We start from the raw sequence: 16,122 nt of genomic DNA, 5'->3' as shown, positions 1-16,122 counted from the left end.
AGGAGAATATAAAATACATATAAACACAGAATGATGGTTATATATTAAACAAACTTCCGCGGTGAAGCAACACAAAAAGATAGGTTTCGCGACAACTCATTTTAGACATGAATTAGCGTTTGTGATGGATGACACTGACAGAAAACCGGGGAAAATTTACAAAAACCAAAGGTTTGCATATTCCTTACGGGTACCTATATTGTTACGTACTCAGCGGGCACTGAGCGCGTCTGGGACGTCTTTTTGAGACGTTTTATGACAGAGCGGAGAGCTCAAAACCAGCCAGACCGACCACCTTCGTTTTCCTCTACAGTCCGATCTCCTCCGCTTCGTCGTCGACACAAAGCACGTTGCACTTCTCCCTCCGCAGACGAAGCCGCCCACGGCAAGCTAAGCAGTGTCCCGAGGACTGAATCGTTTCAGCCTAGCAACAAGCACCACCTGGGTCTTTCGTGAGCATCGGCCACTGTCAGTAAGGCGCGAGACGACGTAGTTCAAATCACTGATGCGCTCAAGCACAACAAAAGGGCCAGTGTAGTGAGACAGAAGCTTCTGACACAAGCCACGCTTCCGTAGTGGCGTCCACAACCACACTCGATCGCCAGGGTCATAGGAGATGGGCTGGTGACGGGTGTCGTAGCGGTGTTTAGAGCGCTGCTGTGAGTCCAAAATGCGGAGGCGTGCAATTCGACGTGCTTCTTCAGCTCGGCAGAGTGTGGCGGCGATGGAAGGCTCATTGTGGATAGAAAAAGGAAGGATGGTGTCGATGCAGCGGTGGGGAACGCGAGCGTACACAAGGTAAAATGGGCTGTAACCAGTTGTTTCATGTTGGGCAGTGTTGTATGCATACGTAATAAAAGGGAGGATGTCATCCCAGTTCTTATGGTCAGAATCGACGTACAGGCGCGGCCATAAGTAAACGGAGCACGCTAATCCGTTTGAAGTGCAATCACGCTTTCTCCATTGGTAATGAAGAAGTGTTGTTTGTCTGCAAGAAAGCCCACCAACCTCCTCTACCAGCATGAGCGTACCACTGCTGGAAATTTCAATTAGGTGACGCGTGAAAAATATTCTAAGACAACTGCGTGCTCCGTTTACTTTTGTCCGCGCCTGTACATGGCCAGCATAGTGGTGAGGGTGCGGTTTGTGCGTTCAACGAGGTCGTTCGTTTGTGGGTGATACAGTGTCGAGTGACGAAAATTGCATTCGCAGCTACGAAGCAGTTCTTCGACAACATCTGCGGTAAACTGGCGCCCACGATCACTGATGACGACGCGAGGAGCTCCATGACGGAGAATGAGGGAGCGCAGGAGGAAAATAGACACATCAGAAGCAGTGCCCTTATAAAAATGGTCTATAGACTTTCTATAGACTTTTTATAGACTCTATAGACATCCTATAGACTTTTACTTTTGTCTATAGACAGTCTATAGAAAATCTATAGACTAAAGTCTATAGCTGTCTCAATTTCCTTTTGTCCATAGACTATCTATAGACTCTCTATAGACTAAAGTCTATAGCAGCCTCAATTTCGTTTAGTCTATAGACGGTCTATAGATTCTCTATAGACTTAAGTCTATAACTACCTCAATTTCCTTTTGTCTATAGATGGTCTATAGACTATCTATAGACTAAGGTCTATAGCTGTCGCAATTTCCTTTCGTCTATAGACGGTCTATAGACTCCCTATAGACTAAGGTCTATAGCTGTCTCAATTTCCTTTCGTCTATAGACGGTCTATAGACTCCCTATAGACTGAGGTCTATAACTACCTCAATTTCCTTTCGTCTATAGACAGTCTATAGACTCGCTATAGCCTAAGGTCTATAGCTGCCTCAATTTCCTTTTGTCTATAGACTCTCTATAGACTAAAGTCTATAATTGCTTCAATTTCCTTTTGTCTATAGACGGTCTATAGACTCGATATAGACTAAGGTCTATAGCTGTCACAATCTCCTTTTGTCTATAGACGGTCTATAGACTCTCTATAGACCAAGGTTTGTAGTTGCCTCAATTTCTTTTTGTCTATAGACGTTCTATAGACTAAAGTCTATAGCTGGCTCAATTTTCTTTCGTCTATAGATGGTCTATAGACTGTCTATTGACTAAGGTCTATAGCCTCAATTTGCTTTTGTCTGTAGACGGTCTATAGACTCTCTATAGACTACGGTCTATAGCTGCTTCAATTTCCTTTCGTCTATAGTCGGTCTATAGACTCTCTATAGACTACAGTCTACAAATACCTCAATTTCCTTTCGTCTATGCACTGTACACTAGAGATAGTCTGCTGTCTATAGACCAGTCTATAACAATCCTAATTTAATCTAACAATGTTCGATACACTGACTTTCGACTAAGTATAGAACAATGCCAATTTATTTTTGCACTGCATGCTGCGGGGACCTGCATCTGGTGACCGCAACTATGTCGGGAGTCCTCCACCTCCTTCGCTATTACGGAAATTAAAAAAGTATTGCGTGAGGACATTACAACACCCACCTGTATATTTTCAGGAGCCTTGACAAGCTCCTTTTCGTTATATCGTGACGTATATTGTCAATACAGTTAAATAGTTAATGCTAACAAGTAAGCCGCGGAAAGGCAGCCGTTTTTGAAGTAAAGGCGCCGCAAACTGTACTACATCGAATGAATACGCTGTCCCTTAAAGGAATCGCTCGACACAGTTCCATTCCATCTTTCGATCGTTACTGTCCAACGCGCTGAAATCAGACACATTTCATCAACGCTTCTACATTTCTCTTTAAAACGTCCTGAAAATAAAGGGGGAAAGACGGGTGTGAGAATTCAAGGAAGCGCCCATCGCTTAGAAACACCTCAGAATAGTCTCAAAGAGCCTGGTCCTCTGTGCGATTAACATCTCCCTTTTATACCTTTGCAGTTTGTATTCACGTGAATAAGTTCACCGACGCAACAATCAGAAAGCCAGTATTTTTTCGTTCCTACCCTTGCACCTGTTGCTTCGGAGCCGATGACACGCTGATGTCGAGCATATCAGTTTTCTAAACACGAACACACGCAAAAAAGACGTTATGCTATGCAACATTATAATTATTATTTGAGAATTGTACCACATACTATTCGGTGGGAGATGCGGCGCGTATACAGTCATGCAGTTAGATTTCGGTTCTCTTTTCACGAAAACAATAAGGTTTTTAGAGGGTATGCGAAGAATTCACGCTTATATACCAGTTACCTTCTGTGGTCTTGGATATCAGATCAAGCTCCACACGGAAAGAGTGCGAGCGATAAAGATACGACCGTGAAATGGGTTTCTGTTTCACGTTTTACCGTTTTACCACGACACGGTGGAAAATCATTCGGGCTGCAAACAACCCTGTGCGTGGCTGCATCGGTGGAGTCCGCGTTTTTTTCGCGGATTACGTTTTCTTCAAAATCCAGCTGCATCGTCCGCTTACGGTAAGTCTATACGTTTATATTTTATTCATTTGGTCCCCTAAACCACTCTAAGCAGAGCTGTGTGTGCAGAACAGATTATGTGCGCAGTGACAAACGTCCTATCTTCGTTTCTAAGGCGGAAGCCATCGGGTTCTCGACTAATGCCGCTTATCTCTGTGCCGCTGTCTTTACTAACGCGCGGAGAGGCAGTCTGTGCGATGCCCTTGATGATAAGCCGCTCCTCGCGAGCTGTCTACTAGAGTTTTCGTGTTTCAAGGTAGACGCGCGGCCAGAAATGTCGTTTAGCCTGTGAATGACGGCCGAAATGGAACTGTGCGGTAGTTAGCGCCGTGTGAGCTCAATTTACTTTGCACCTCCGAAAACGTACTTACATACACTCTCGTTCTGTGGTGGATTACATTTATTTTCTAATCTTTGTGTTATCGCTTGTCTGGACCTTGGAGTGCTGTTCTTTTTGAGGTGTGCATTTCCTTCCTACGTATATGGACGCTCGCTCGGTGCGCGTCGTGGGCGCCGACGTTTCAGCAAAGGTGTCTTGTAACGCTACAGACTGGAGCGCGAGACGTTTGTCAAAGTTGTAGTTAAGCAGCGCTGAAGGAATTCTTTTAGTGTGATGGTATCAAATTCATTGCCCGCGCGATTGGCCGGCGTGCTCAAACACCGCGAAGAACCCACGAGCTCCATCCCGTCTCCCCGTCGTTGCACACGTACGGATTCCTCCATGTCTGTCATCAGAGCCGTTGGCCGCCGCCGCTCGCCTGCGGGCACTTCATTTTGAAAGCTGGGTAAAGGTCTGCTCGACAAGAGGTGGCTTACATTTCTTTCCGAGTGGTTCGTTCATGAATCCCGCTCACGCGTGCACAGATTTCTCTAATACCATTTGCGCGAGAGGCAAAGTATGTGTTTCTGATTTCAGACTGCTAACTTACGAAAGCGCCGATGTAATTCGCCGCTTATTTGCGCCTAAAATTAAATTAAGCTCTCGTGTTACTATAGCTGCAGCTCTTCAAAGCGTTAATTGCTTCATTTAAATAATACTTCGTACTTTGAGCGCGTTCAATGCTTTCGTTGATTTTTCTAGCAGCGTTGGGTTAGGCTACCTCCATGCAAGAAACACACCTCTTTACGGCGCTGTTGGGGCTGCACTTGAAGGAAAGACTAATTGAATTTCAGACGGTATTTTATCGTGACAGTAATTTGTTGTCTTAAACTCGCGACTGCTTTTGAAACGGCGCAGCTGCAGCCTCTGTGTGCAGTATGGGTTTTCTGAATAATGAGCGCGGCATGGAAGCGCTGCAACCCGCTTGTTTCTAAGAGCACGCGCAGATGTATGAGTATGCTGTTCCATCTTTGTGCTTCAAGTTATAGGCGCAAATCTGTGGTGAACTGGTCGCTTCTGCCTGCCGGTTTTGTATAGCTTGTGCCCGTTTGAGTATCGACTTACGTACACCCGGCCAAATCTTTAACTGGCTCTGGTGTTGCATCGATAAATGAACCTTGTAAAAAAGGTGCCTTTTGGCTACACTGCTGGCATATTCATGTTGTAATTTGACACGTGAGATGGCATTTCATAGTTTCTTTTTGTTAATATAACGTTTGAGTGGAGTACTTGCGTGTTTCGATCAAAGTTATCAGAAATATTCATCGTCTGCTGCTACGAACAGCCGAAACAAGCGGAATACGCACCAATGGTTCTGGTGGCGCATTTGCACTTACTATAGGTAAACGACTTGTCCGCCATGAAAGGAGTGGTAGTTTACCCAGAGGATGAGGCCATATGGACCAGATTCATTGCTGCGTCTGCCGCTTGTTTCAGCTGTTGTAGTGGCAGACGAATATTTCTGATAACGTTGATCTAAACACGCAAGTGCTGCACTCAAACAATATATGAACAAAAAGGAACCACGAAATGACATTTTACTCGTCAAATTACAGCATGAATATGCCAGCAGTGTAGCTAAAAGGCACCTTTTTTACAAGGTGCATTTAGCGATGCAACACCAGAGCCAGTTAAAAATTTGGCCGGGTATACCAGGCTTCACGCAGGGTATTTTGAAGCGCTTCTTCTATAGCGGTTATAAGAATAAATGCTGCAATATTCTTCTTTTTGGATCCCTGTGTAAGGTGCGCTGAATCTGTATTTTATGGAGGTGGCATTCTTAACACCTCCTTGCGAGTCAATGCAGATATGTGGCACAATTGTTCAATGTCTTCTGTTACAAATAATGTAAAAGGATTGCCATACAGAAATCAGTATCAGTACTGGATTCAGAGTAGAGTGCTCCATGGATTACGGGTCTTTGTTACAATGTTTTATGAAGACACTTATAATCTGTCGTGTATTTACTGAAATGATTGCGCCGGCGTGATAGCTCAGTGGCTATCATGTTCGTCTGGCGACCTGAAAGATGCAGGTTCGATTCCGACCTATGCGGTCGCATTTTAATAGAGGCAAATTGCTAAAGGCTTGTGTACTCTGCAGAGTTGACCGAAATTATTCCGCAGCCTTTCACTTCAGCGTCTTGTAGCCTGTGTCGCCTTGGGTCTTTGAACCCCATAAAACCAAACCAAAAGATCAAGATTGCCTTTCTAGAATGGCATAGCCAGGATATGCCTTTCATTGTAAAGCACATGTGTAGAGATGGTATGGGAATTTTTTTTTTCAGTTCCTCTGTTATTTTTTTCCTTTGTGCTGTACAGGTGAACATGCCCGGATGATTGACTGCAGACAACAGGCCGCAAGAATGCTTCTGAGGAAACTAGCGGGACTGTTACTTTCAACATTTATGTTATTGTGCATTCTTATGGTCCATGTATTGCGTATTCCCGGCCTGGAAAGCTTCGAAATAAAACTAAATTTGTAAGTATATTGATTGTGTCATTTGTGAACTCTGGTGACTTTTTTTCAGTGGTTGTAGACTGTCTATAGGCAGTTTATAGATAATGGTCTACTAATAGTTTAGTAGACAGAGGTCTATAGACTGTCTATAGACAAAGGTCTATAGCACTGCCAGGCCACACACCTATGGAATGTCTATAGACAGTCTATAGACATATGTCTACTGGACCAGTAGACTTTTGTCTGTAGACTGTCTATAGACAGTAATCTACAGGAAGTCCATGGCCATAAGTCTATAGGTCGTCTATAGTCCGTCTATAGACAAGTGTCTATAGACGGTCTATAGACAACTCTATAGGAAATGTATGACCATAAGTCTATAGATCGTCTATAGACTGTCTATAGACATGTGTCTATAGACTTCCTATAGACCTATATACTTTCAGTAGACATTTGTCTATAGACTGTCTATAGACAAAAGTCTACTAAAAGTGTATGGCCATAAATCTATAGACTGTCTATAGACCAGTCTAAAGGATTTGTCTATAGACAGTCTATAGACTTCATAGACTAAAGTCTATAGACAGTCTATGGACTTTCTATAGAAATTTTTATAAGGGTGGCGGAACGTATGGCGGCTGTTTCACAGTAGCGTGTTAGGTGGTCAAATAACCCAGCGGTTACCATTCGCAGACCGTGGAAAAGGGCCTAGCAGGTCGATGCGCACTTGCTCAAATGGTGTGGTCGGAGGTGTGATAGGGTGCAGCTGGCCTGGCGAACACGACGTAGGAAGCTTAAAACGCTGGCATTGGACACAGCTGGCTACGTACTGTTGAATCGTTTGGCGCATTTTGGGCCAGTAAAACCGTTCTTTTGTGCGGTGAAGGGTACGAGCAACTCCCAAGTGGCCAGACATGGCATCGTCGTGCATCAGTTGAAGGACAGGGATTCGAAGGCTTGCCGGCACGACGAGAAGAAACCGCGCACCGCCGGGCGTGAAATTCTTCTTGTAAAGTAAACCGGCGCGAATACAGAAACGGGCAGCAGTGGAATGACTGGCGGAGTCAAAGAGGACCGTCCTTGCGCTGTTCAGTCTTGAATTGGTTAGGATCAGGAAACGTTGGTGATACAGAAGCGAGGTAGTCGTCGAAGTTGTCGCCGTCGCAACCGGTCGTCGGAAGAGGCAAGCGCGAGAGACAGTCAGCGTCGGCATGTTGACGGCCACTTTTGTACACGACAGTGAAGTTGAACTCTTGTAGCCGCAAAGCCCAGCGGGCAAGTCGGCCGCATGGGTCACGGAGGCTTACGAGCCAGCAGAGCGAATGATGATCCGTGACGATGGTAAAAGCATTGCCGTACAGGTAGGAACGAAAGCGCTGCACAGCAAAAACTACCGCCAGACACTCTTGTTCGGTAACTGTGTAGTTCCGTTCCGACTTGCTCAGTGACCGGCTGGCATAAGCTATCACGTGCTGTTCTCCGCTGTGGCGCTGGATGAGCACAGCGCCAACTCCGACACCACTGGCGTCGGTGTGAACTTCGGTGGGAGCAGACGGGCAGAAATGGCGCAGGATAGGGCCCGACGTTAGGAGAAATTTCAGATGGCGGAATGCAGACTCACAGTCAGGGGTCCACTGGAATGGCACGTCTTTTTGCAGAAGGCACGTGAGAGGGGAGGCGACGTCGGCAAACCGGGGAACAAAACGGCGAAAATATGAGCAGAGCCCCAAAAAACTGCGAAGTTCCTTGACTGATGTCGGCGCTGTGAAGTTGCTGACAGCCTCAACTTTCTGGGGATCCGGTCGGACACCGTCCTTATCGACCAACTGACCGAGGACAATTATTTGGCATTCGCCAAAGTGACACTTCTTAGAGTTAAGGACCAGGCCCGCTCTTTCAACGCAGTCGAGGACGATAGCGAGGCGGCTGTTATGTTCGTTAAATGTCTTCCCAAAGATCACAACATCGTCCAAATAACACAAACAAATCTGCCACTTCCGACCACGCAAAATAGTGTCCATAAATCTTTCAAATGTGGCAGGTGCATTGCAAAGTCCAAAAGGCATAACGTTGAATTCATACAGTCCGTCAGGCGTGACAAACGCTGTCTTTTCTTTGTCGTTCGGGTGCATTGGTATTTGCCAGTATCCTGATCTCAAATCAACCGAGGAAAAGTATGAGGCGGAGTGAAGACAGTCGATGGCATCGTCTATGCGTGGGAGCGGATACACGTCTTTTTTGGTGATGGTATTCAGGCGACGATAGTCCACACAGAATCGCCACGTATTATCTTTCTTTTTGACGAGAATAACTGGAGCCGCCCAAGGGCTTGAAGATTCCTCGATAACTCCTCGGTTTAACATGTCCTGAACTTGTTGGTCTATTAGCTCACGTTCGGTCGGTGATACGCGGTAAGGCCTCTGTCGTATTGGAGGTGCGGAGCCGGGGTTGATCACATGATGAGTGCGAGAACGCGGAATGGGTGCTGGATTTTCTCTGGAGAAATCAAACACAGTGACATACTTCGAAAGCAGTTCCACCAAAATGCGGGGCTCGGTTGTGGAAAGAGACTTGTTAACCATAGCTTGAACTTTGGAATCTTCACAGGGGTGTTCCAGCTCTTCAAAAGCGCGGTTACTGAGCGCCGCGATTGAAACAGACAAACTGTCCTCGAAATGCGCAAGTTTCATGCCATGAGGTAATACGGCGGGCTCTTCCGAATAGTTCACTGTCCACAGCGCGGTGTGGCCACCCGTCACGGGGACTATGCAACGAGGCACGAGGACACTCTTCTTAGCGCACGTAAGTGCAGTGGCTTCCACCACGGCGTCAAAGGCGTCGTACAAAATTTTAGATGAAACAACCGGCACGAATACGGCGGACGTCGCCGGAACAACTGTGTCCTCCGACATAGAGAACGCTCCGAAATCAAGAGAGGAGCTTTCCACTAGAGCCGACATCAGAGTTGCGTTCAATGAAATCTCTCCTGTACGACAATCTAATGTTGCACCACACTGCTGCAAAAAGTCAATCCCAAGTATGACGTCATGCGTAGAACGTGACAGCACAGTAAATTCAGTCCTGAACATTTGTCCACCGATAATAACATTCGCAGAGCAGACACCAAGTGGAACTAATCTTTCACCACCAACACCCCGAAACACCACAGCCTGATCCCAGCCGAACATAACTTTTCGTCCCAAACTATTCTTAAACGTCAAACTCATTACAGATACAGTCGCACCGGTGTCTACTAAAGCCATAGTTCGAATTCCGTCTATAAGTACTTCAAGTTTGTTCTTTAGCATAAACACAGGAAGAGGTATTGATGTCATCGCATCGCCGGCGGCCTCACCTCCATCGGCCGCGCCGTCTAGTTTCCCGGAAGGGGAGAGCGGCGCCGAGGGGACGGTGATCGTCGTTGACGTGAAGGTGGTGGAGTCAGGCTGCGGTCAGAGGCAGGCGAGGAGTTTCGCAACAGTGCCGCACGGTAGTTACCCCAAGAGGATGGTGGCGTAGGGTGCTGAACTTCAACATCGGGGTTAAGGGAAGGGTTCGGCCATGAGCGGCGGTCTTGTTGCATGGGGCCTCGTCGGCGGCAATATCGCGATATGTGTCCGGTCATGCCACAGCGGTAACACACTGGTGGAGGGCGCCAGCGGTCAACGTATGGCGCCTGCCAAGCGGGGTCAAAACGTTGGTTGTAGTCAGGTGGAGGCTGCTGTCGCGCGAAGTCACCGCCTGTGTAAGCGCGCCGTCTTCCCAGAGACTGGGAGGCGGACCGTAAATCGCAGGGTCTCCGGTCGGCGATGTTCTGCGCACTGCCAGCTGGAACCCAAGAAGTGGATGGTGTCGCGGCCTCTGCCTGCAATGCGCAACCATCCTGCTGGGCGTCATCACGGTGCACAGGTTCTTGATGCCGGAGGAGTTCCTCGCGCACAATTTGTCGAATCATGTGAGCCATCGGCACTGGAGCAGCGAAGTCAACGCTGGCGATGGAGGTGACATTGGCCAGGCGTCCAAATTTCGGGACAATACGACGAAGCTTCAGGGCCTCGAACGTTCTGCAGTGCCTAATGACGTCGGCAGTAGACTTCAAGCTGTCTTTGCTGATAAGGAAGTTGTAGACATCTTCTGCGATCCCTTTAAGTAAGTGCCCAACCTTATCTTCTTCAGACATCCGTGAATTCACTACCCGGCACAATTTTATGATGTCTTCGATGTACATGGTGCAAGTCTCACCAGGTAATTGGGCCCGTTGAAGCAGCGTTTGTTCAGCTCGTTTCTTTTTGGCAGAACCGTCACCAAAACACTTTTTTATCTCTTCTGTGAAACGGTCCCACGTGGTGAGGGAGTCTTCATGGTTGTCAAACCAAATCAGGGCTGTCGCTTCTAAAAAGAATACGACGTTGGCTAGCTTCACTGTAGCATCCCATCGGTTATACCGGCTTACCCGCTCGTAATTAGTGAGCCACTCGTCGACGTCTTCATCGGACCTTCCAGCAAAGGTGCGCGGTTCGCGGTGATGCTGCGAGTGGCTCGCAGCGGGTGCTGCTTGCTCGGCGTCGGCGTCCCGAGGCATATCCAATGTAAGGGGCGGTAATCCAACAACTCTGCGGCTGCGTCGAGGACCAGAGGGATCCGTGTTGGTACCCCGCAACGTCCACCACAACTGTTACGTACTCAGCGGGCACTGAGCACGTCTGGGACGTCTTTTTGAGACGTTTTATGACAGAGCGGAGAGCTCAAAACCAGCCAGACCGACCACCTTCGTTTTCCTCTACAGTCCGATCTCCTCCGCTTCGTCGTCGACACAAAGCACGTTACAATATGTATAAATTATCTTCAGTGATCTGTAAAAATTCTTTATAAGTTGATTTGAATAACTTAGATGCTAGCGTAAAATCAATGTAGCGTCCATGGCGGTTAAGTATCCTTATTACTTGATAATCAATATCCTGTTTACCATAATTAGTTCTAATTCTTTTAGTTGTATGTGTATGAGTTCGGAAGCTGTAGTGTGGCGACCTACTTGAAAGTGTAGTGTAAAGCTTTTCTTTGTGGATTAATTTCATCAGTTTAGAGTAATATAGTTTATTGGCCGGTAACATATCGTGTCTTAAGAATAGTGGCTGGGTTGGTAAGTCACTTATTCTGCCTTTATAATTTTCAAAGAGACGTAGAAAGCGTTTTTGCAGCACGAGCGACCTATCATAATGTAACATAGCCGCGGCCGATAGGCCACGGCAGGAACGGAACGAGCGTACACGCCTGGGAACGAGACAAGCGAAAAACAACGTTTATTGCAACAGAGGGTGATTATATAGTATTCCAGGGGAGAGGGGAATGGAAAGGGGGGACATGGCGAGGTACAAAGAAAACTTCACGCTTGCGCCGTGTGTAGCCCGCACAATGACACAGCGGCCGATACAACACTTCTTCCTCCTAAAATCGGTCAACTGGTTTCCTCGTCCTCGTCGAGCGTCGTAAGGCTTGAGCGGGTTCGCTTGGCACTACTGCTCCAGATGACGGAAGTGCCGGGAATGCGCCGTCAGCATGATGATCCCCAACTGCAGGCGGCAAAGTAGATCCTTCCAGTCTCATATCGAGCTGTGATGCAGATTCCTCTGGCCTGAATGTATCGCCGTCCGGGCGCGCGTCTTCCGCAGTGTCGGGTGACTGTGTTTCTCTAGCGCCGTCGGGGTGTGCCTCTCCCGCAGTGTCGGGTGACTGCTTTCCTGCATGCCGAAGACGTACCTGGTCCACGTGCCGCCGAACAAGTGCTCCAGGTGTTTCTACTGTAACCATTCTGGTCCCAGAAGTAGATTTCACATGCCCTGGTGTCCATTTGTCTCCTGTCCCATAGTTGCGAACGTGCACACGGCTCTTTAGTTGGGGCAGCCACTCCTGGCTGTCCAACGGTGCGTCTCCACTACCCTTCGGGAAACACGTATCCAGGCGCGATCTAATCTGGTATCCTAGAAGCATCTCTGATGGCGACTTGCCGCTCTTCTGGGGCGTCCTTCTGTAATTGAGCAGTAGACGCATAAGTTTGTGCTCCAATTTGCCAGGCATCAACTTCCGGAGACCATCTTTCACCGTTCGGACTGCTCTTTCGGCAGCCCCGTTAGATTGCGGGTGGAAGGGGGCGGTCCTAACGTGGGATATGTTGTTGTTCTCGACAAATGTTGCAAATTCACGACTAGTGAATTGTGTTCCGTTATCGGAAACGATCGTTCTTGGCACGCCAAATCGGCTGAATATGTCCCGCAAACAGTGGATTGTAGCTGTCGTGGTAGCGTGCTTCAGAGGGATTGCTTCTATCCACTTGGTGTGCGAATCGATTAGCACAAGCACCATCTTGCCTTCTATCGGTCCGGCAAAATCCACATGGATGCGCGACCACTTCTCAAACGTTTGTGGCCAGCTTGCTGGTGGAGCGGCTGGCGGCATGGGCAAATTGTCGATGCAATTCTTGCACTGAGCCGACATTTCCTCAATCTCTCGGTCAAGGCCTGGCCACCAAAACAACGATCGCGCAATGGATTTCATCGGCGAAGACCCTTGGTGGGTTTCATGCAGCAGCTGCAGCAATCGTTTTCGTGCACCGGCAGGTATAACCACTCGATGTCCCCAATAAATTAACCCATGTGCCAGGGACAACTCAAGTCGACGGTCAAAAAATACCGCCAGGCACGGCTCAAGGCCTTTAAAGCTTTTCGGCCAACCGTGTAGCACGTAATATTTGACGCGATCTAGTGTCGAGTCGACAGCTGTGAGTTCCTTCAGTTCTCGTGTCGTAACGGTGCCTTCGTCCAGGCTTTCCAAAGAAAAAACGTACTCTTGCGGCTCTTGGGGCTCCATACTAGGACCGGGCGACTGCAGAGGAAGCCTGCTGAGGGCGTCCGAGTTCAGCAGTTGTCTTCCGGGAGTGTACTGAAGTTTGTACCGATATCCTCCGAGATAGAGTGCCCAACGCTGAATGCGGGCTGCAGCCATAGAGGGTGTCGGGCGGTCGGGTCTTAGCAATCCAAGGAGAGGCTGGTGATCTGTAACCAAGGTGAATTCACGGCCAAACAGATAGTCTCGGAATCTGGTGACCCCAAAAACTAGTGCCAGCGCCTCACGCTCCAGTTGCGAGTAATTCCGCTCGGCTTTAGTTAGAGTCCTTGAACGGAATCCGATCGGTCTGTGGACGCTGCCTACTGTGTGAAACAGAACTGCGCCAATGCCGTGTGGCGAAGCGTCGCACTCTAGCTTCAGCTCCTTTAACGGGTCAAAATGGGCAAGCACTTCGGCATCCTTGAGGCACTGTTTGGCCTTGACGAACGCTGTTTCCTGAGGGTGGTTCCACTGCCATCGCGTATTCTTTTCCAGTAACTGGTATAACGGGGACAACACGGTTGACATGTTCGGCAGAAACCTTGAATAAAATGTTATCATTCCGACGAACGAACGCAGCTCGCTCACGTTACGAGGACTCGGTGCTTTCATGATAGCTTCCACGTTCTTTTCCGTCGGGTGAAGACCGAGACGATCGATACGGTGTCCCAGATAAGTAACCGATGGCTGGCTGAAATTGCATTTGTCGTATCGCAGCTTTACGCCGTGCTCTCGAAATCGCTGCAAGACAGTTTTCAGCCGAGCTCCGTTGTCTGCCGCTTTTTCAGACACAAGCACGTCATCTAAGTATGCCTGAACTCCAGGAAGGCCCGCTAGAATGGTGTCCATCTTCCTTTGAAATATAGCAGGAGCAGAGGAAATGCCGAACGGCAGCCTGTTGTAACAGAAGAGCCCTTGGTGCGTATTAATCACGCACAGCTTGCGTGAAGCTTCGTCTAGTGGCACCTGGTTGTAGGCGTCTTTCAGGTCGAGTGTACTAAAAACTTCACCACCGCTTAACGACGCGAACATGTCTTCAATCACCGGAAGGGGATACTGCTCAAGTGCACAAACCTGATTCAAGGTGGCTTTAAAATCCCCGCAAATCCGCACTGTGCCATCTTTTTTAAGCACTGGTACTATGGGGGTCGCCCAGTCCGAATGTTTTATGGGAGATATTATGCCTAGCGACACTAGCCGATCCAACTCTTTTGCCACTTTGTCGCGGAGCGCGTACGGAAGCGGTCTTGCCTTGCAAAACTTGCTAACTGCACCGTCCCTCAGCACCAAGCTGGCTGGGGGTCCCTTAATCAGGCCCAATTCCTCCGAGAATACATCCTCGTAGTTGCTCCGTAAGGCATTGATGCGGCTGATGGCTTCTCCCGCCACTGGCACTTCACCTCTACTGACTTGCAGTACCGGAACTCCGGCTCTATCCAGCAGGGTTAATAGGTCTCGCCCGCACAGGCTTGGTCCGTTGCAGTCGAGCACTATAAGTCTGCATTCAACTGACACACCTTGGTGCGCAACAACTAGCTGAAGCTCGCCTAACACAGGCAGCCTTCCAGCGTAGCACGAAAGTTTCAGATGTGAAGGCTTCAATTTTGGCCAGTGTTTGCAATGCTTATCGAAAACCTGTCGCGCTGTGACGCATACTGGTGATCCTGTGTCTACTTCCATTGCCAGTTCTACACCGCCCCAATTGAATGTGCGGCGAAGTGGCGGCTCGAGACACTTCGTTCGCGCCGACAGCAAAGTCCAGATATGAGCATTTTCATAGCAATCTTCCGAAGTGGTTTCTTGCACTGTTAATGTCTGGCCACGAGGCGCAGGTGCAGCAGCCCCGAGTAGCTTGGCACGGCGATTGGGACACATTTTTGCGAGATGTCCACGTTGACCACAGTGATAACAGCGCGATTTGGCCCAGCTGCAGCTGTTAGCGTCATGCTTCAAGCTTCCACATCTGCCGCATTGCCGACACGCTGCATTTTCGGCGCTTTGTCTCGGTGTTGGCCGGCGTCGCGCTTGCATTTTCAGTAGTGGTGTTACTTGTGGAGAAATTTTTTTCGCATCGTTTTCCGCGGCTTCAGCGGCTATCGCTATCGCTTCGGCTTCGTCTAGTTTTAACTCTTTCTTTGCCAGGAGTTGTTTCCGTACTGCATCTGAGCGTACACCGCAGACAATTCTATCTCGGATCATCCTGTCAAGGCAACTGCCGAAGTTGCAGTTGTCTCCGATGCGGCGGATCTCGACGAGGAAAGCCTGAATAGATTCTCCCTCCAGTTGGCAACGACTGAAGAATTTGTAGCTCTCCGAAATTTCATTCCGTTTTGGGTCATAGTATTCATTCAGGGCTTTGATAACTTCATCATAACTCAAAGAGTTCGGCGCCTGAGGAGCCACCCTTCCGGCAAGGATCTGAATAGTCTGCGTGCTCAGTGCAGCCACAAGAAGTGCTCTCTTCTTACTTGACTCAGCGATGCCATTTGCTTCGAAATACGCCTCCACTTTGATCAAGTACGGCTTCCACTTATCTGTGCTTTCGTCGAAGCTCGGGAGCATCTGGAAGGCCATGGAAGTCGCTGGCAGTGCTGTCTTCAGGGCCGGAGCGTCTTGGTCTGCCTTGACAGCGTGGGTGTCGTTTTGACTCGTCGCCACTGTAACATAGCCGCGGCCGATAGGCCACGGCAGGAACGGAACGAGCGTACACGCCTGGGAACGAGACAAGCGAAAAACAACGTTTATTGCAACAGAGGGTGATTATATAGTATTCCAGGGGAGAGGGGAATGGAAAGGGGGGACATGGCGAGGTACAAAGAAAACTTCACGCTTGCGCCGTGTGTAGCCCGCACAATGACACAGCGGCCGATACAACACATAATTTCCTTTCGTCGTAGTGCCCCGCACTAATATAGCATAGAGTAGACGTGAGTAAAATAAAGTGTAGTATAAAGTTTTTTTCA

General features: G+C 48.5%; 2 protein-coding genes across 2 annotated transcripts; both read right to left on the bottom strand.

The window, feature by feature from the left end:
* Positions 1 to 6,941: 6,941 nt before the first annotated feature.
* Positions 6,942 to 10,859, bottom strand: LOC149370992 (uncharacterized). Its single transcript, XM_089578967.1, has 3 exons — positions 9,921 to 10,859; positions 9,633 to 9,723; positions 6,942 to 7,048 (listed from the first exon to the last, which is right to left on the bottom strand). Exons 1-3 carry the CDS (start codon positions 10,857 to 10,859, stop codon positions 6,942 to 6,944), a joined length of 1,137 nt encoding a protein of 378 aa, XP_089435093.1.
* Positions 10,860 to 11,790: 931 nt separating this feature from the next.
* Positions 11,791 to 15,869, bottom strand: LOC149370991 (uncharacterized). The gene is made up of 3 exons (XM_089578955.1): positions 14,416 to 15,869; positions 12,035 to 13,350; positions 11,791 to 11,847 (listed from the first exon to the last, which is right to left on the bottom strand). Exons 1-3 carry the CDS (start codon positions 15,731 to 15,733, stop codon positions 11,791 to 11,793), a joined length of 2,691 nt encoding a protein of 896 aa, XP_089435081.1. The 5' UTR covers positions 15,734 to 15,869.
* Between the last annotated feature and the right edge of the window lie 253 nt (positions 15,870 to 16,122).

This window comes from Amblyomma mixtum, chromosome 1 (genome assembly GCF_055824585.1).
Source record: "Amblyomma mixtum isolate Tamu chromosome 1, ASM5582458v1, whole genome shotgun sequence".
In the NCBI taxonomy this organism is placed as follows: Eukaryota; Metazoa; Arthropoda; class Arachnida; order Ixodida; family Ixodidae; genus Amblyomma; species Amblyomma mixtum.
The sequence above is the reverse complement of the archived record's forward strand: the minus strand, read 5'-3'. Positions and strand labels throughout refer to the sequence as shown.

Bases quoted from the DNA above. Each gene is read 5' to 3' on its own strand.
- LOC149370992 (XM_089578967.1), bottom strand. From the start codon at position 10,859: ATGCCTCGGGACGCCGACGCCGAGCAAGCAGCACCCGCTGCGAGCCAC. The intron at 9,724-9,920 runs GTGTGTTACCGC...CTCTGACCGCAG, and splicing joins ACCGCTGGCGCCCTCCACCA to CCTGACTCCACCACCTTCAC. The intron at 7,049-9,632 runs GTGAGGCCGCCG...CGTGTTCGCCAG, and splicing joins AGACGGCGCGGCCGATGGAG to GCCAGCTGCACCCTATCACA.
- LOC149370991 (XM_089578955.1), bottom strand. From the start codon at position 15,733: ATGGCCTTCCAGATGCTCCCGAGCTTCGACGAAAGCACAGATAAGTGG. The intron at 13,351-14,415 runs GCAAGGCAAGAC...ACTATCTGTTTG, and splicing joins CGGTGCAGTTAGCAAGTTTT to GCCGTGAATTCACCTTGGTT. The intron at 11,848-12,034 runs GTACGTCTTCGG...TGCCGCCTGCAG, and splicing joins TTCGGCGGCACGTGGACCAG to TTGGGGATCATCATGCTGAC.